The sequence below is a fragment of the Euprymna scolopes genome, chromosome 1 (genome assembly GCF_053919585.1).
Source record: "Euprymna scolopes isolate OS-2025 chromosome 1, ASM5391958v1, whole genome shotgun sequence".
Taxonomy (NCBI): Eukaryota; Metazoa; Mollusca; class Cephalopoda; order Sepiida; family Sepiolidae; genus Euprymna; species Euprymna scolopes.
The window spans coordinates 168,252,752-168,274,794 of record NC_136482.1 but is presented as its reverse complement, the minus strand read 5'-3'; the positions used below and the strand labels follow the sequence as shown (position 1 = coordinate 168,274,794).

General features: G+C 32.9%; 1 protein-coding gene across 2 annotated transcripts in view; it reads left to right on the top strand.

Annotated features, from left to right (window-relative positions):
• The first annotated feature begins 570 nt into the window (after nucleotides 1-570).
• The window catches only part of LOC145277033 (serine/threonine-protein phosphatase 2A activator-like), an 80,462-nt gene continuing 58,989 nt past the window's right edge, over nucleotides 571-22,043 (top strand). The window contains exon 1 of one of the 2 annotated variants that reach the window (XM_080128660.1): nucleotides 571-890. In XM_080128660.1, the coding sequence (XP_079984786.1) occupies nucleotide 890 (1 nt within the window). In that variant the 5' untranslated portion in view covers nucleotides 571-889. Of the gene's footprint in view, nucleotides 891-1,592; nucleotides 2,129-22,043 lie in introns of those variants that run through there. The other variant, XM_080128650.1, reaches the window with a different exon arrangement.

Below are 22,043 nucleotides of genomic sequence, written 5' to 3'. Positions count from 1 at the left end.
TTCTTTACCTACTGTGTACATTCCTAAGGATCTTCAAATTTGTGACAGCGTCTGGTTGAGAACAGACAGGATTCGAAAATCTATGGAAGCTCCATATACAGGTCCATTCCAAGTAGTACATCGTCATGGCAAATATTTTACTATTAAAATGTCTGATGATGTACACAGTAACGTTTCCATAGATAGATTGAAGCCTGCATATTCTTCAACAACGTCAAAAGATTTTGTTCCACCCCTTCCAGTATCTGACACTTTTGTATCTTCCTCTGATACAGAGGTTGAAAAGAAACAAACTAAATCAAAGTCCGGAAGAACCATCAGGTGGAAGAAGGACAACACATATTTTTATTATTAAAAATAAAAATGATGTAAAAATTTTCTAAACAAAAAAAAAAAAAAAAATTTTTTTCCCAACCTACATTTACATGTAAATATACTACCAAACTTTCCTTCACAAAAAAAACCCCAAAGCTATTTATCATGAACGATGAACCTTTAAACTCCGTTTACTGGGCGGAAAGTTATATGGTGAGCTACGATGTTCACTCTTTCGCTGCCGGAAATTCAAGTGCCCCGAGACGTTTTCTGCGCAAGCGGCTAGAGGCGCCCTTTTTCTTTTTACTGAATTGCTCTGGAGGTTCAATGTTTTGATTTTTTTTTTTGACCAATCAGAGAGTTTTCCGGGCTGTCGGAAATTATGTGTCTGGGAGCCGGTGAAAATCTTTAAAAACCTCTGTATTTTCCAAAAAAGGGCAGTTAACAAAAATTCAGAGATAGCGTTGAAAGATATATATATCACTACTGTCTGCAGCTCAAAACTAACGCGACAACACTATGAACGTAGCAGGCGAGTCGGCTGATAAAACAATGTGGGCGAACACACAGACACAGTAACTAACTTTTGTATTCCCCCTTTTATTATCGCATGCTCATTTTTAATTAATTTTATGTAAATAATTATTTTAAAACTTCCTTAATCTCAACTAATTCCCTCCTTTTGTTCACTCATAAATGAACTATTATTTTCATTGAAATATTTCCTAATAAGTAATAAATCTTTTTTTATAAATTGAGAGTTAACTGTATTTATTTTGTTGATATATTTTCTACGAAAGAACATCGTAAATTCGACTCTCTGTCTTGCTCTCTTTACTTCTTTTCCCCACAATAATAGTAAAATTAATTAATAAATAATAAACAAATGTAAGAAACATTGGAAAAGGCCAAATATATATATATATATATATATATATATATATATATATATATATATATATATATATATATATATTGATAACTACTTGTCTCTGCAAAATTTAAATGTAATTTTCGTATGCAGCAATGCAGCATAGTCGAAAACCGTTTAAAAGTCTTCATTTAAAAAAAAATTGTGGAGGTGGACCTAATGTAAAAAAATACCCAGCTTTTTCTTTATTTTCGTTTTTTTTTTTTTTTTTTAATATAGGGGAAATTCTGGACACGAACCACACAGTTTAAAACTCGAAATGCTTCCTCATTTACTAATATTTAACAAAAACAACAAGATGAAATAACATTTATCGCCCTTTTCATCATTTTATGTGCAGGCCACTAAACTGCGTTTTTACCCATACTGGAGTAGAACAAAAATAAAACTTTCCATGATTTTAAACGGGTTTCTTCTCCTTTGTCCAGGGATTTGAACCGATACTACACGTTGAAAAATGTATTTATTTCTGAAAATCACAATTCTCAAAAACAAATCAGGCACAAGACCATTAAAAATTGTGGAGAAGGTTTATGGTCATGCTTGTCACTGTACTTTATGACGGTCTAAGCTATTCCTAGCTAGAATCCTCACTCACCATAATACCGCATTTACTCCAGGGGTCGTCCTATTAAAGATTCCCAAATCTATTTTTCCTCCAACTTTGTAAACCATTCTATTTGAGACGTAAGAAGAAAAAGAAATATGATATTTATTTCAAATATCATATTTCTTTTTCTCCATGTCCATTATCCGTAATTGTTGACGAAAGGGAGTGTACGCGTTTTCTGAAATAAATAAGACGGAGAAGTTAATTGAAGAAGGTTATAATCAAAGGGAGATAATTCCCGTTTCAGCATTTGAGCAACATGGCTGACAACAGTAAGTAGGAAAAATAAATCCTCTTGACGTCGACACATTCGCTATAGAATTAGTTATAATGCAATATATGTTCACTAAAATCTAGCTAATTTCTCATCAATACAAAATTATGTTAAAAAAGACAAGAAAAACTTTATATTTTATGAATCACAAATTTGAATTATTATTAATAAAAAAAATGAAAATAGTTAATCTCTTAATTTAAAAAAAATACAATTCTTTATAATGAATACTAAATATATTTTGTTAAAATTCCTCGATTAGTTTTTTTATCAAAACAAAATACATAAGTTTGGAATTTATTTCATTATTCTTTAATCCATTCATTTTTTAAAAATTTATTTTGACATTTAAAAAAAAAATCCTGTTTGTATACGACGTAGATAAAATAATAAAAACAAAAACAATGCTAGCCGCGTATTTTTTTTTTTTTTTTAAATTAGTTAACAAACAACTAAGGTTATCTTTTGTTAAAAAAACGAAAACAGTTTTCTCTTAAAAGTAATTAAATACGGAATGACAACTGTTTTATTTTGTAAAAATAAGCGAACATCACAGATTTAAAACTTAATGCCTTTGTTTTGATTTTGAGAAAGAACAAAATTAAATTTGAATCTACAATTTAAAAAATTCAACCGTTTCGATGAAACGGATTTCATTTGACGTTTCTGAATTTTTTTTTTTTTTTTTTTTTTTTTTAGATAAGTATTCGTTATTAATTTTATTTGGAGTTTTCTGACTACTGTTCTCATCTTGAGTGTCATTTTTACAATGTTTCAGTCGATGTAACCTCCGACTTTCTTCAGGTGTGACTTGTCGAACTCTAGAATGTTTTCGTCGAACTCGGGAATTTGGGTGGCATTTGGTACTTATGTATTTTTAGTACCGCGCTGAAATAATAACGTTATTGCGAAAGCCATTCTTAACATGGGAGGGAGGGTGTTTTGTAAGTATTCTGTGTTTCTACCTAACAGTTTAATTATTAAACTTTAATAATAAAAAAAAGATATCGTGAAACTTGAATTTAATATATATATATATATATATATATATATATATATATATATATATATAAACTATTTAAAAATGGCGCGGTACCTAGAATACATAAGCACCCGGAATTTCGAACAGATCGCTTTATTTATTTCACGAGGGTAACATGCAATTCTCAGTGTGGGCGACCGAAAAATACAATTGCGAGTTACTTGGGACCTCTATCTAGCCATGGCTGACGGAATGAGAGCATGATTGCTACTCCCGGTGTAGTAAATAAACGGTTCAGTTCGAAATTCCGTCTAAATTTCCGAGTTCAACAGAAGCAATAAGCATTCCCGAATTCGACAAGATACATTTGTGAAAATGGCACTCAAGATGAGTATAGTAGTCCGAAGATTCCGAATAATACGGATTTAATTTTGACGGAACTTTCAATTAAGTGAACAATTTTCTCTTTCGGCGGACCTGTACAAGAGTGCCCCCCTTAAAAATGCGTTTTTTCCATCTTTTTTAAAACCTTTTTCCGACGATTATCATAGATTGCTGACTTAACTATCATATCAGCAGAAAAAAAAAAAATGATTAAAAAATAAAATTAATAACTTTATCGTTATAACGTTCTACTTACTATCTCCCTGACTTACTGTACATCTCTTTTCCGACGTGTCACGTGATTAGTCACAGTGAGATTTCCTTAAATTCTCTTACAACAAACGATAAAAAGAAAAAATTAATAAAAATGTCCCCCACAGCCTCGAAATATATTTTAAGCATCTTTTAATATGGGACCAGTAGGCCATCTGTATTTTTATTTGTAATTTTAATTTTTATTAGTTATCAAAGCTACATAGACATGAACTACATACACACAGAAAATCTCACCTTATATCTATCAGCCTATGTTACAGTAACACATGTTGAGTTGGTTCCTAACAGTATTTTGTATAGTTTTTTTTAGTTTTAACTCATTTTCCCAAACTTACGTATTCGACACAGAGTCCGCCGCTATTTGCATTTTTCAAATACATTGGTAAAAACACTGTACGTTTTTCAAGCCGAATAAACACTTTACATTAAATAAAAACACTAAGAAAATTATCCAGTTGGATAGAAAAGCAACTTATCTTGCCTTTGATAACATTTATTTGTTATATATTTGTTTTTTTGACAACTTTTTCGAATCTATGTGTATAGTAATACAAACCCAAAAAATGTTTCCTTGGAACTCTTATTAAAAGTTGTTTATGTATATTTAGGCAGCCTTTTTTTTCTTAGGCATATTTTATTGAAAAAAATAGATGCTTTTGTCTATTAATCCAGCTTTGTATTACAATCCACAGAGGAACGAAAAACTGGTAAAAAATTAAAAAATATAACAAATATTATCAAAAACAAGATAAATTACTCTTCTACCTATCTGGAAAAGTTTTTAGTGGTTTTAATTCACTTTAAAACGTTTAATTGATTCGAAAAATCCTAGTGTTTATCGATAGTTATGAACAAGAAAAATGGGGGCATGATGACTCCTAAATATGTGAAGTTTAAAAAATGAGTTAAAACTAAAAGAAATTATACAAGATACTGTTAGAAACCCACTCAATATATATTACCTTTGCATATGTTTGGGTTTCTTTCTAACAGTACCTTCACCAACCATTCATTAATAGCTAGTTTAAGCAAAGCCCAACAAACAACCTCTAATGGCGTTCTGTCAACAACTTTCTCCAAATTCCCGAAAGCGAAATACAGGTTCTTTTTCTTACCAAGATACTTCTCTTACATTTGTTTCAGAATAAATATAGCATCAATACTACTTTGTCCAGACATAAAACCAAACTGCATTTTATTTATTCTTATCTGACTTCTTGTTTATTGCTCAATTATTCTCTTGACTACTTTTAGCGTCCGATTCATCAATTTTAAACATCTGTAATTATCTTTATTCAGGGTTTCTCTTTCGCCTTTGTAACGCTTCATAACTGTACGAAGGTCCAAGACTTTTGGAATAACCTCTTCTCTTATGATTTGATAAGTCAAGCCTGTGATCATCTCAATGTCTGTTTCACCGACGGCCTTTAACATTTCTGTAAACATACCTGAGGGTTCTGCACATTTAACCGTCTTCATTTTATTCAGTTTTCTGTTGTAGGGAAAATCGTAGCGTACCTGGTTAGCATGCATGTCATTTGATTAAAAGAGAAAGAAAGTCTTAAACTCGAAACCGGATTGACACAAGACAAAAACGTGTCTTATGCAAATTGAGATGCGGTTGGGTTTGGAAACATAAAATATAAAAAGCTAGCATTTCTTGAATTGGGAAGAGTTTCTTTTTTGTCGGCTCGACGCGGTGGAGTGGAACTTCTGTCGGTGAACTTGGTGAACGTAGAAAATAATAATTTTTTTCTCAACTTAAAACATTCAACATTAGATCTATGCTGTTCCCCTCTTCTTATATAGCTTGTGGATCTTCTAGATCGCCATGAAAACTCAAAATTCAACAATCTCTTATAATAGCATTTTCCAATCATTGATCTTATCCATTGGACCCCTTTATCATCTCGAATGCACTTCTCTAACAATATGCATATTTTTCTTTGCATCTCGTTAGCTATACTGAATACTTCATTCTTTTGGTGATCTTTTTGTAGTTTTTGTCTGTTCCACTGATGGCCTTCAACATTTCTGCAACATGCAGCCTTATCCTTTTTTATCTTACAGCATCCCATACTATTTCTTTCCTAATTCTTATAACTGGACCTGAAATTACTTCTAAGATTCCTACATTTCCTTTGTCTCATAAAAAATTAGCATTTAACAATTTTTCATAATAGCATTTTCGAGCATCCTTCCTGTGCTATTCATGTGTTGCTGGCACTGCATTGCCATTTTTAAATGCATCTTTCTCCAACAATATCCATATTAGTCAGTATTTATTTCACTTCCGTCACAAGAAATGTGACACAAGGGTTGGAAAGTGAGATTGAAATATTGGCGCTCCAGAGAAGGAGCCATCTGATCCTGCAAAAGATATCTGTACAGCTTTGTTAGCATTCCCCAGAAAAGGTGCCTCAGGCGATTAGCAATGAACTAACTCTTTCTCAAAGAGAGAAGGCAAAACCTGGGAGGATGAACCTCCTAGTATATCATTGCGGTAACAAACAAAAGAAAGAAATAAAAATCTAGGTCAGCATTTTTTGGTTTTTAACAAAAGTTATTATCACCGTCCCTTTCTCCGTATCGACACCACTTAAAAGTCTCTCACCATCGTCAGTCTGACCCAGTGTACACTTTTTTTTCTTCCTCCGACTGCACGCCGACCACAACCAGCCATTTCTTGCCGTTGACTTTACACATCCATTTTCTTCGATGTCACACTTTTTTTCTACCGACCATGTGGTGCATTTTTCTCTCCTTTTTTTCCTTTTTCTTCTCGTGCACACTTCCTAATTTGTATATGCGTTTTTCGGCTACTGTTAATCTCTTCGTAAGTCAGTCATCCTTTGCTGCTGCTACTGATATTTCCCTATGCGCTCACATCCACTATATTCTGCCAGAACTGCATAGAAACAGCTCTTACACTACAATCAACAGGAAACAGATCTTTACAGGAATGGTCTAATCTCTGTTGGCAAAGTTATCCATATTAGTTTTGGCCATCTGTTCAGCTATTTATTATCTTCTATATATATATATATATATATATATATATATATATATACATATATGTATATATATATATATATATATAAAAGCGAAAATGTGTGTATGTATGTATCTTCGCTTTTTGTGTATGTCCGAGAAAGGCTTCTTTCCGAGAAGCGATCGGTCGACTCACTTCTTCTGAATTTCGGTTTATCTAATCTCATTTTTACTTATCTAATTTTTCCTTACTTACAAGAAAAGGGGGAGCTTTTCTTGTAACATAGGCATATTTGCCAGGTAGTTTTAAAATTCTCTTTTATGAGTTGAATTGCTCCTATAATTTACTGGAATGATGAAGATCTTCCAAAGATTCCAATTTCTTTTCATGTTTGACATAAGACCTTGGTATTTTACTATCTTTTTTGTTTCAGCTCTGTTTAACCTAGCATTGTTGAAGACATTAACTTCTACTAAGGTTGCTTCTTTCTCCTTATTCCATATCACTAAGTTAGGTTTTATAAGCTCTGTTTTCTAGGTTCATAGCTGTTGCATAATAATAGTGTATGGTGCACAACTTATTTCCAACTGTTCTTTCTGATATGTGTTCCCAAAACTTGCTGCTGTATTTGATATTCAATTTTTTACAGATCGTCCAGTGGAAATATTTGCACACTTTGGTTGAGTTGCATTGTATAATAGCCGTCCTCCAGCAGAACCTTACGTCTGGATGTCAGGTGGCTCACTCTTCTGTGTGGCAGAACCTGTACTTGCTGTCATTGCTTAGACAACTCATTTTCTTAAAAGCATTGGTCATCATGCTTTGATCTTCGACAGCAATTATAATCCTCTCCTGATTACAGTGTCGCGATCCTCTTTATAGCCAATCGATAAAACTTTTCTTAGGAGTGAATTAATTCAGAAAATAATTGGCACACTATTGGTTAGTCCATTCTTTCGTAACTTTGTGCAACTGTTTGAATCTCTCTTGCACTTGGTTCACCGAGTATATTTGCCAGATAGTTTTTGAATTTCTTTTTCATGAGTCCAGTTGTTCCTATTATTACTGGAATGATGGACATCTTCCTAAGATTCCGGTTTCTTTTCATGTCATACATAAAACCTTGATATTTCATTATCTTTTATCTCTCAGCTCTCTTTAACCCAGCATCATTGGGGGACACTAACTTCTACTAAGGTTGCTTCTTTCTTCTTGTCCCATATCACTATGTAAGTTTTTATGACTGTTTTCAAGGTACATAGCATAGTTATAGTGGATGGTGTCCGACTTATTTCCAACTCTTCTTTCTAGTACATGTTCCCAAGACTTGTTGCTGCATTTGATATTCAATTTTTCGAGATCATCCAGTGGAGATATACACTCCATTGTGTCACGTCATATAGTAGTCCCCCCCCCCCCAGCAAAACCTTACAGGTGGATGTCAAGTGGCCCACACTCTACTTCTATGTTGCAAAATCTGCACTCGCTGTTAATGTTTAGACCACACATTTTCTTAAAAGCATTGGTCATCATGCTTTGATCTTGGGAAGCAATTATAATCCTCTCCTCATCATAATGGAGCAATCCTCTTTTTACCTAGAAATATGCTCGGCCACCATCTTGACTTTGTAGATTGCTCTTCTTGCTATCCTCTCTCTCTCTCTCTCTCTCTCTCTCTCTATATATATATATATATATATATATATATATATATATATATATATATATTTCACCACATTAAAAATAGATATGGAAAGAGTTAATTTGCAGTTAATTTTCGTGTAGCTTAATCGCCATATATATTTTATAAATTACTATATATATATATATATATATATATATGTGACCTTACACGACCTTGAACCTCTGATCGCGGCCCAGTTATGATCTGCACCCTGGTCGGTACAGTTATAATATGTCGACTGGGCAACCAGGTCTGCCAACCGTTAGTACGTCGCGTCACCCAGTGAGTTCTTCGTTAAGGCGTTGGGGATTCTTCTCGGATGCTCGGTCCTCAAGGCCTGTTCTCCGTGGATCGTCTAGTTATTCTGGGTGTTCGTTGACGGATACGGTGTCACAAATGGCAAATAAAGAAATATCCACATATAGGGATCAACGCACATCAGCAACAAAACTCCGGAGGTTGGTTAATATAATATATATTTCGGAAATTCATAAAAGAAGTATTTACAGCATATACATATAGTTGACAATTAATTCAAGCAAGCAGTTAGTTCTACAACTGAGCTTCTGTTGTTGAAATACCTGGTCGGTATCGCGGATTTTGCGTAATTCTCGTTAAGTGATCGACACGTTATAAGCGTTGAGTTATCAGGCAACAAGCGAGGGGGAGAGAGAGGAGAGGTGATTCTGCCGAGACAGAACAACTTGACTTAGCTCTCTTTGACTCTGATTCCGGACTCTCTCTCTGTCTTAATTTCTGATTTTTCATTTCTTTTATAATACAATTATGGAATGATGACGACACCCATGTGCGTCATCGACCAATCAAATTGCTTGATTATAATTCGAAGGGGCCTTTTCTCATTGGTTGATTATACTTCGACAGGGCCCTTTTTCATTGGTTGATTATACTTCGACAGGGCCCTTTTTCATTGGTCCATTTCCAGAATTGGATGGACTCCTTTAATTAACGCCCAACTTACACGTTGTATTATTTAACTCCTCCCTGGCTTACTAATGGAATTTTTTCCATATCCAGGAAAATTATTTTTCCTTTGACTTAAGGTAAATCACGCGATTTTATTTGTTTTAAAATTATCTATTGATCTCATTTTTCGCTTTGATAATTCAAAGGAATTTTAATTTATCTTTGAATTAAGTTCTGGTTGTCGGCCATTCCATTATATCAGACATTTTGTTTACGTCAAAAGACCAAGAATGCATTTGTCGCTTTGAACTTATCGGACAACACATTTTCCCATCCGAGCAAAAATATTTCATAACTTCAATTTTCGTTCGACCTGATTCACCAAATGACAATTCTCGATACGTCATATTATTGTTTTGAAATTTCGGACAATTCATTGTTTTCCTATTCTTTGTTCTAAAACATAATGCCGAGTCACTGCGAGTGTTTCTCTCAGATCAAAAACAACTCGACTTTTTTCAACTTGTCAAACTCACAGATCAACCGTGGCTCATAGTTTTGCCAATTGCGGGTGTGAAATCCCCAACCCTCCGGCTCCTGCAAAACTATGATTTTGGCCATTTCAGATCAAACGCCTGTGTATTTTGGCTAAAATATTTTATGCATTCTTTTTCGCTTTTGAAGTCTAGAATGTGATTTAACCTCTCGCTACAAAGGCACTTTTGCCGCCGCCATCTCAACAACAGACTTAGCTCAGAATTTATTGACAAAATAAAATTAATAATAATTTTTATTCCTTCAACACCCGATCATCGTCCGGGAACAAAAAAATTACTTTTAACCAAAAGAAACGTCACATCAACCCTACAGGTCTGATGCGGCCTCTCTTTAGTGTTACATATATATATATATATATATATATATATATATATATATATAAGTAATAGCGTTCATGTGTGTGTCTGTGTGTACAACTCTCCTACAGCCTACATCACTAAACCAATCCTGATCAAACCTGGCATGATGATGGTCCTCCATCTACGGATGGGGCACACCATTTTTCAAGGTTAAGATCAAGGTCATAGTCTTATGTATATATACTCTCCTAGAGCCCATACCACTGGACCGATCATGACCAAACCGATGGTCTCTGACATAGGGATGGTGTACACTAATTTTTAAGGTCAAGGTCAAAAGGTAAGGTCAGGACATTGCTGTACATTTGGATACTTGCTTCGCGGGTAGCCGAGTATACAGCAAAATTCTGTGCAAAGTATTTTTTTTTTTTTGTTTTGCTAGTATTCACTAAACTTTTTGATTCATCGGTTTCTTTAATTTTACTTTAGTTGAACTTCTCAAAAATCAAGTGTCCCCTTTCCTAGGGTTGACACTTGATTTCTATAGAAGACGCATAGATATTTGGATATTTCAGTAAAGTTCTTTATATCTCAAACATGGAGTAAGATAAAGAAGTTGAAAACATTAATTTCCTCTCCTTAATTGACCATATAAATATGTTATAGTATACATTTCTTGTGGCATCTTGGTCTTACTAGATTCCAGTACAAGAATTAATCTAGTCTGGTGGAGTAACCAGCTTTGTGCTGTTACTTGAGATAACATCACTTGGAGAATTTGCACAATTCCTTATAAAATCCAGTATGGGTTAGCCATACCGAGATCTTATTTAGGCAGTGAATACTATGTGACTTTCAATATTTAGTTAAGGTAGCAATACACATGAAAAAATTGTAATAGCTTGAAATATTTCAATATTGGTATGCATAGAAAGAGCTTGATGAGCTAAGAAAGAATCTTTTTAAATTTTAAAAATCTGATTAAAATTAAGGAAGTTATGGCTATTTTTGTGCCTCACACGTTTGGATATTTTCCCCTCTTTAAGACCATATGTGTTTCGTCACATTTTTTACACTACTTTTTCAGTAAAAATGTCATATCTTTATTAAAACACAAGACTAAAAAATGAAATTTACTGTATAAGTGTATTTTTGTACAAGGAATCAGAATATGCAACTGAAAATCTCCCAAAGTTTATGGTTTCCAAATAATCTGCAGTAATTGTGCATAAATATGCAGCAATTCCTTAAAAATGCCATGTATCCATAAACAGAAAAGAAGTTGGAGAACTCAAAGTTGAATTGTAATGTGCTTTATGTACAAAAAACTTAAATCTAAACATAAGACCATTTAAAAATGAATATATTGCAATATTTCTTTGGTATTATTGTAGATTAACACCTTTTGTTTAACCCCACTCAACTCCTTCTGACCACCCCCCCAAAATGTGATTCTACCTTTTTAGGAAATTATGTATAAAATGCCATGAAAAACTTTAATGAAAGATAAACAAATTATTTTAGAATTGAATGTAAAATAATTTCCTATTACAGATCATTCTAGCATTTTAGGGCAGTTAACTGTTTTTTTTTCTATGGGAAAATATGCATGCTTTTTTTTTTTTTAAGATGATTATGTGTAGTTTTAAGAGGGTTTCTATGCAATGAGAATATGGGGAGGGTTGCCATTCGGACTTTGAATTAATTGTAGGGCTAAGGAAAATTATGTGTGAACATACCGAAAACTTGACTGAGACAAAGCTAACAAAAACAATATTAGAGGGGGAGCGGTTAGTTTCACAAAAATTTAATGTAAAATAATTCATCATTTCCTGGCCATTCTAGCATTTTAGGACAGTTAACCAATTTATTTTTATGTGTATTTTTCTTTAAGGAAGGATCTATTTTTTGTTTGTTTGTTTTAGATGCTTGTATGTAGCTTACAGAGGTATTTTGTTGGAGGGGGGCTTGCCACTCGAACTTAGTGTTATTGTTAGGGTTAAAGAGTGTTTTAGGAGGAGACTTGCCACACATAATTTGGATTAGAGGTGAAGTTAAGAGAGCTTTTTTTCAAAGAGAGCGTTCACTCATATTTACTGTTAGCGGTTCATAATTATTGGCTTTATATTATATATTTAGTTTTAATTTAATAAGAAACTGCGTTGCAAAATTTCAAAGAAAATTCCATAAATTTGTTGATTTCTATTTTCGAGGTTGAAGGTGTTAATTCCATAGGCCGTTTATACTACGCTGGAGCAGGTTGTAAAAATATCTTTCGCTTAATAAGTAGAAAAAAAAATTAACGAAATAAAAAGCTTTCTAATTGTAGTTTGATGTGTTTTCTAACTGCTTTTAAAATTTCAAGAATATTGATATAGATTTTGAGGGTTTGTATTACTATACACATAGATTCGAAAAAGTTGTCAAAAAAACAAATATATAACAAATAAATGTTATCAAAAGCAAGTTACTTTTCTACCTAACTGGATAATTTTTTAGTGTTTTTATTTAATGTAACATGTTTATTCAGCTTGAAAACAGTGTTTACCGATGTTTTGGAAAATTTTAAATGGCGCCCGCCGCCCGACTCTCTTGAAACGGTAAGTTTGGGGAAAAGAGTTAAAAATAAAAAAGTAGACAAAATACTGCTAGAAACTCGCTCAATATATGTTACCGTGACATAGGCTGACATATATTCGGTGAGTTTTTAACAGTATTTTGTATAGTTTTTTTTTTTTTTCAATTTTTAACTCCTTTTCTCAAACTTACCGTGTCAAAGAGAGTCGGGCCGGGCGCCATTTTTAATTTTCCAATACATTACATCGGTAAACACTGTACGTTTTTCGAGCTGAATAAACATGTTACATTGAATAAAAACACTAGAAAATTATCCAGTTAGGTAGAAAAGTAACTTATCTTGCCTTTGATAACATTTATTTGTTATATATTTGTTTTTTGACAACTTTTTCGAATCTATGTATAAACGAGATACTTATTTTGATTTTGAAAAAAAACATTTGTGGCTGTTCGCAGTAAAACATTGTTTTAATTCGCTGTTCAAAACTAATTTAAAGAATAAAAGTGCATGCAAGCTATATATCTACAAAAGTTTATTTTGTTTTTTTTAACCATGTTTTTAAATTTGATGAAAAATGTGAGAAATTGCAACAGATTCATAATGCCGAATTGGTTGGGATTGTTGTTATTATACATTCTGAAAACCGAATAGTTCTAAACTAATGTTATTCTGATAACAAAATAGCTCTAATTAAACATAAGAACATTTATATTCATATTTCATTATGTTTTCATTTTGTTTCATTTTGTTTTTCTTAATTATTTTCATTATGTTTCATTTTGTTTTTCTTAATTCGTTCTTGAATAAAAATTAAAGAACGCGTGTGTGTTTATACACTGTGCTATGGCTGATTCTACAGGCTGTAGCTGCTGCTGCTTCTAGTAATATTAACTTCATTTGACCAAATTCGAGAAATAGAAAAATTTTTTTTTCGGGTAGTTTTTTTTAAATTATCAATTACCGCGGTCCTACTCAACATAAAATAATACTTTTAATTGATAAAGATAGTAAAAAGATTGATTTACTTACTACTGGGTGTCCGAAGAATTTTTTTTTCAAAATGTTCGATACTCGGCATATTAAAGTCTTATTTTTAACACGACAAAAAAAGAAATGGTCAAAAATATTTCGGACACTTGACAGTATTAAGATTAACACCTCTTCTTATTGATTCCCAAATTTCATGACAAAATTCTTCATACAATCACGGTACGGACCTTTAGAAAACAGGGGGGGGTCATTACAAAACCTTACCGAAAACGCCATTTTATGACGTTCACATTTTTATCACTTTATTTGCTCAAAACTCTTAAAATATATAATGTACATTCATATTTATTAATTCATTTGAAAGTATATTCATTTCTGAACAAAACAGTAGTAATTTGGAGACTTGAAGTGCTTTGGTTTAAAAAATATGGCTATTTTAGTAGAACTACCTTGAAATCTGTGATTATCCAAAGCGTTTTTTCGTCCGTGTGTATTACTAGTTAAGGTTTATTTGTAGTGAAACGTATCCTCATGCCAGGTGGTCCTGAAGAACCACTATACAAAGAAACATTAGACGCTTGAAAATAGTGTCTAGTAAGAATTCAAGTATCTAGAAACATGCTCAGCCACCATCTTGACTTTGACGATTAGTTTTTTTTGCTATCCTTTTTACCAGTGGACACATAACCATTTTACTACTAGATACATAACCTTTTTACCACTTGAGATAACCTTTTTACCACTTGATAATATCTTTTTACCACCGGATACAAATACTTTTTATCTCTGGGTACATATCCTTTTTACCATTGGGTGATATTCTTCTTACAACTGGGTACATATCCTTTTTAGGAGTGGATGCATATCCTTTTACGAGTGGATGTATATCCTTTTTACCACTGGGTACATATCCTTTTTACTACTGGGTACATATCCTTTTTACCACTGTACAATATACTATACAATGTACTGTACCACTGAGTACATATCATTTTTTACCACTGGGTACATATCACTTTTTACCACTGGGTACATATCACTTTTTACCACTGGGTACATATCCTTTTTACCACTCTGTGCATATCCTTTTTTTACAGCTGTGTACACATCCTTTTTACTACTAGATGCATACATTTTTTACCAGTGGATGCATATCCTTTTTACCACTGAGTATATATCCTTTTTACCAGTTGATGCATATCCTTTTTATCAGTGGGTACATATACTTTTTTCCACTCGGTATATATTTGTTTTGCCACTGGGTGCATATCCGTTTTGCCACTGGGTGCATATCTGTTTTGCCACTGGGTGCATATTTTTACCAATGGATCCATATCCTTTTTACTAGTGGATACATATCCTTTTTTCTACTGGGTACGTATCCTTTTTTCCACTGGGTACATATCCTTTTTTCCACTGGGTACATATCCTTTTTTCCACTGGGTACATATCCTTTTTTCCACTGGGTACATATCCTTTTTTCCACTGGGTACATAATCTTTTTACCAGTTGATGCATACCGTCTTTACCAGTGGATGCATATACTTTTTACCAGTAGATGGATACATATCTTTTTACCGCTGGTTATGTATGATCTAAACTACTGGGTGAGTATCCTTTTTGCCAGTGGATGTTTATCCTTTTCACCACTGGGTATACATATCCTTTTCACCAGTGGATGCATTTTCTTTTTTACCAGTGGGTACATATCTATTTTACTACTGGAAAAATATCCTTTTTACCAGTGGATGCATATCCTTTTTACAAGTAGGTAAATATACGTTTTACCATTGGGTACATATCGTTTCTACCACAGGGTACTTTTTTACCACTGTGTATACATTATCCTTTTTACCGCTGTTTACATATCCTTTTTAGCACTGTTTACCAATCCTTTTTACCACTAGGTGCATATTCTTTTTTACCACTGGGTGCATATTCTTTTTGTCTCTGGGTGCATACCCTTTTTTAACTGTGTACATATCCTTTTTAGTTTTTACCAGTTTATGCATATTGTTTTTACCGCTGGGTAATTTATCAGTAGATGCATCTCTCTTCTACTACTGGGTACATGTCCTTTTTATTACTCAATAATATCCTTTTTACTACTGAATAATATCCTTTATACCACTGGGTACATATCCTTTATACCACTGGGTACATATCCTTTATACCACTGGGTACATATCCTTTTTACCACTGGTATATATTCTTTTTACCACTGGTATATATTCTTTTTACCAGTTGATGTATATCCATTTTACCAGTGAGTAATATCCTTTTTTCCACTGTATACATATGCTTTTTTCCACTGGGTATACAACCTTTTTACAACTGGGTACATATTCTTTTATACACTGGATACATATCCTTCTTGCCATAAGGTGCATCTCCTTTTTTACCACTGTGTGCATATCCTTTAAATTACTGTGAGAATATTCTTTTTTATCACTGGGGTCATGCCCTTTTTACAACTGGATTCATATCCTTGTTACATGTGGATTCATCTCCTTTTTTTCCAGAGGATACATATCCTTTTTACCACTAGGTATATATCCTTTTTACCAGTTGATACATATCCATTTTACCAGTGAATAATATCCTTTTTATCTGTGGATACATATCCTTATTTCCACTGGGGATATATCTTTTTGCAACTGCGTACAAATCGTTTTTACCACTGAGTGCATATCCTTTTTACTGCATGATGCATATTCTTTTTTATGAGAAAGTGCATATTTTTTTTTGCTAGTGGATCAATATCATTTTTACCAGTAGATACATATCTTTTTCACTACTGGATAAATATTCTTTTTCACTACTGGATAAATATTCTTTTTTTCCACTGGGTAAATAGTCTTTTTTTCCACTGGATACATATCCTTTTTTTTTTTTCACTGGATACATATCCTTTTTTTTTTCCACTGGATACATATCCTTTTTTTTTTTTTCCACTGGATACATACCTTTTTTTTTCCACTGGATAAATATCCTTTTGTTTTCCACTGGATACATATCCTTTTTTTTTTCACTGGATAAATATCCTTTTTTTTCCACTGGATAAATATCCTTTTTTTTCCACTGGATACATATCCTTTTTTTTTTTCCACTGGATACATATCCTTTTTTTTTTTTCCACTGGATACATATCCTTTTTTTTTTTCCACTGGATACATATCCTTTTTTTTTTCCACTGGATACATATCCTTTTTTTTTTCCACTGGATACATATCCTTTTTTTTTTTCACTGGATAAATATCCTTTTTTTTTCCACTGGATAAATATCCTTTTTTTTCCACTGGATACATATCCTTTTGTTTTTCCACTGGATACATATCCTTTTTTTTTTTCCACTGGATACATATCCTTTTTTTTTTTCCACTGGATACATATCCTTTTTTTTTTTCCACTGGATACATATCCTTTTTTTCTCCACTGGATAAATATCCTTTTTTTTCCACTGGATAAATATCCTTTTTTTTTTCCACTGGATACATATCCTTTTTTTTTTCCACTGGATACATATCCTTTTTTTTTCCACTGGATACATATCCTTTTTTTTTTTCCACTGGATACATATCCTTTTTTTTTTTTTCCACTGGATACATATCCTTTTTTTTTCCACTGGATACATATCCTTTTTTTTTCCACTGGATACTTATCCTTTTTTTCTCCACTGGATAAATATCCTTTTTTTTTTCCACTGGATACATCCTTTTTTTCTCCACTGGATACTTATCCTTTTTTTCTCCACTGGATAAATATCCTTTTTTTCTCCACTGGATACATATCACTTTTTTTGCCACTGGGTACATATCACTTTTTTTGCCACTGGATACATATCATTTTTTTCCATTGGGTACATAATCATTTTACCAGTTGATGCATATCGTTTTTACTACTGGCTACTAATATACTTTTTAACAGTGGGTTTATATCCGTTTTACCAGAAGATGCATATATCTTCTATCACTGAATATATATCTTTTTTACTACTGAATAATATTCTTTTTACTACTGAATAATATCCTTTTTACTACTGAATAATATCCTTTTTACTACTGAATAATATCTTTTTTGCGATGGGGTACATATCCTTTTTTCACTGGGTACATATCCTTTTTTTTCACTGGGTACATATCCTTTTTTTTCACTGGGTACATATCCTTTTTTTTCACTGGGTACATATCCTTTTTTTTCACTGGGTACATATCCTTTTTTTTCACTGGGTACATATCCTTTTTGTACTACTTGATACATATCCTTTTATCAACTGGGTACATAATAATTTTACCAGTTGATGCATATCATTTTGATAACTGGCTAATTTACTTTTTTACCAGTGGGTTACTATCGTTTTTACCAGAAGAGGCATATCTCTTCAATAACTGAATAAATATCCTTTTTACTACTGAATAATATCCTTTTTTTTCCACTGGGTACATATCCTTTTATCCACTGGGTACATATCCTTTTTTCCACTGTATACATATCCTTTTTTCCACTGTATACATATCCTTTTTTCCACTGGGTACATATCCTTTTATCCACTGGGTACATATCCTTTTATCCACTGTATACATATCCTTTTATCCACTGTATACATATCCTTTTATCCACTGTATACATATCCTTTTATCCACTGTATACATATCCTTTTATCCACTGTATACATATCCTTTTATCCACTGTATACATATCCTTTTATCCACTGTGTACATATCCTTTTATCCACTGGGTACATATCCTTTTTTCCACTGGGTACATATCCTTTTTTCCACTGGGTACATATCCTTTTTTCCACTGGGTACATATCCTTTTTTCCACTGGGTACATAATCATTTTACCAGTTGATGCATATCTTTTTTACTACTGGCTAATATATTTTTTACCAGTGGGTACATATCCTTTTTACCAGAAGACGCATATCTCTTCTACCACTGAATAATAGCCTTTTTACTACTGAATAATATCCTTTTTTCCATTGGGTACATAATCATTTTTCCTATAAATGCATATCGTTTTTACTACTGGCTAATATACTTTTCACCAGTGGGTACATATCCTTTTTACCAGAAAATGCATATCTCTTCTTGAGTAAATATCCTTTTTTCTACTGAGTAAATATCCTTTTTTCTACTGAGTAAATATCCTTTTTTCTACTGAGTAAATATCCTTTTTTCTACTGAGTAAATATCCTTTTTTCTACTGAGTAAATATCCTTTTTTCTACTGAGTAAATATCCTTTTTTCTACTGAGTAAATATCCTTTTTTCTACTGAGTAAATATCCTTTTTTCTACTGAGTAAATATCCTTTTTACTACTGAATAATAACCTTTTTTCTCCACTGGGAATATATCCTTTTTTTCCAGTGGGTATATATCCTTTTTTTCCACTGGGTATATATCCTTTTTTTCCACTGGGTATATATCCCTATTTTTCCACTGGGTACATATCCCTATTTTTCCACTGGGTACATATCCCTTTTTTCCACTGGGTACATATCCCTTTTTTCCACTTGGTACATAATCATTTTACCAGTTGATACATATTGTTTTTACTACTGGCTAATATACTTTTTACCAGAAGATGCATATTACCACTGAATAAATATCCTTTTTACCACTGAATAATATCCTTTTTACAACTGAATAAATATCCTTTTTACTACTAAATAATATCCTTTTTTTTCCACTGGTAACATATACTTTTTGTCCACTGGTTACATATCCTTTTTATCCACTGGGTACATATCCTTTTTATCCACTGGGTACATAATCATTTTACCAGTTAATGCATACCGTTTTTACTACTGACTAATATACTTTTTACTAGTTAGTACATATCCTTTTTCCCAGAAGGCGCATATCTCGTCTACCACTGAGTAAATATCCTTTTTACTACTGAATAATATCTTTTTTGCAACTGGGTACATATCCTTTTTCCACTGGGTACATATCCTTTTTCCACTGGGTACATATCCTTTTTCCACTGGGTGCATATCCTTTTTCCACTGGGTACATATTCTTGTTTCACTGGGTAGATATCCATTTTTCCACTAGGTACATATCTTTTTTTCCACTAGGTACATATACTTTTTACCACTGGGTGCATAGCCTTTTTACAATTGTGTACATAATCTTTTTACCAATTTAATTTTATCGTTTTTACCGCTGGGGAATGTTCCTTTTACTACTTGATGCATATCTCTTTTACTACTGGGTACGTATTCTCTTTTACAACTGAATACATATATTTTTACTATTGGTTACATATGATTTTAACTACTGGGTGAATATCTTTTTTACCAATTAATCCACATCCTTTTTACAATGTATTCATATCCTTTTTGTACTACTGGTATATATCCTTTTCATACTACTGGTATATATCCTTTTCATACTACTGGTATATATCCTTTTCATACTACTGGTATATATCCTTTTCATACTACTGGTATATATCCTTTTTATACTACTGGTATATATCCTTTTTATACTACTGGATAAATATCGTTTTTATACTACTGGGTACATATCCTTTTTATACTACTGGGTACATATCCTTTTTATACTACTGGGTACATATCCTTTTTATACTACTGGGTACATATCCTTTTTATACTACTGGGTACATATCCTTTTTATACTACTGGGTACATATCCTTTTTATACTACTGGGTACATATCCTTTTTATACTACTGGGTACATATCCTTTTTTTCACTGGGTACATATACTTTTATTCACTGGGTATATATCCTTTTTTTCACTGGCTACATATTCTTGTTTTCCACTGGGTACACATCCTTTTTTTCCACTGGGTACACATCCTTTTTTTCCACTGGGTACACATCCTTTTTTTCCACTGGATACACATCCTTTTTTTCCACTACGTGCACATTCTTTTTTTCCACTGCGTACATATTCTTTTTTTCCACTGCGTACATATTCTTTTTTTCCACTGCGTACATATTCTTTTTTCCACTGCATGCATATTCTTTTTTCCACTGCGTACATAATCATTTTACCAGTTGATGCATATAGTTTATACTACTGGCTACTAATATCCTTAGTTTTCCACTGGATACGTATCCTTTGTTTTCCACTGGATAATATCCTTTGTTTTCCACTGGATACATATCCTTTGTTTTCCACTGGATACATATCCTTTGTTTTCCACTGGATACATATCCTTTGTTTTCCACTGGATACATATCCTTTGTTTTCCACTGGATACATATCCTTTGTTTTCCACTGGATACATATCCTTTGTTTTCCACTGGATACATATCCTTTGTTTTCCACTGGATACATATCCTTTGTTTTCCACTGGATACATATCCTTTGTTTTCCACTGGATACATATCCTTTGTTTTCCACTGGATACATATCCTTTGTTTTCCACTGGAAACATATCATTTTCTTCCGTTTGGTAAGTATCATTTTCTTCTGTTTGGTACATATCATTTTCTTCCGCTGGCTACATGACCTTTTTTTTTCCGCTGGCTACATAACCTTTTTTTTTTCCGCTGGGTACATATCCTTTTTTTTCCGCTGGATGCATATCCTTTTTTTTCCGCTGGGTACATATCCTTATTTTCCGCTGGATACATACCCTTTTTTTCCTCTGGGTACATATCCTTTTTATCCGCTGGGTACATATCCTTTTTATTCGCTGGGTACATATCCTTTTTATCCGCTGGGTACATATCCTTTTTATCCGCTGGGTACATTATCATTTTACCAGTTGATACATATCGTTTTTACCAGTGGGTACATATCCATTTTAATAGAAAATGCATATCTGTTCTTCCACTGAATAAATATCCTTTTTACTATTGGATAATATCATTGATTGCAACTGGGTATATATCCTTTTACCACTTGGTGCATATCCTTTTTGCAAATGAGTGTATAATCTTTTTTACAATTGGGTACCTATCATTTTTACCAGTCGGTGCATATTATTTTTACCAGTGGATAGACATCCTCTCTACCAGTTAGTTCCCATCTTTTTTACCACTGGGCGCATATAATTTTCACTAGTGGGTTCATTTTCGGTTTTACTAGTGCGAACACATCCTTTTAACAACTGGGTATATAACCATTTTCACTACAGGATAAATATCTTTTTTGCCTGTGGATGCAAATACTTTATACCTTTGGGTGCATATCCTTTTTTGCTTTGGATGCATCTCTTTTTCACCACTGAGTACATATCCTTTTTACCAGTGGATTCAGA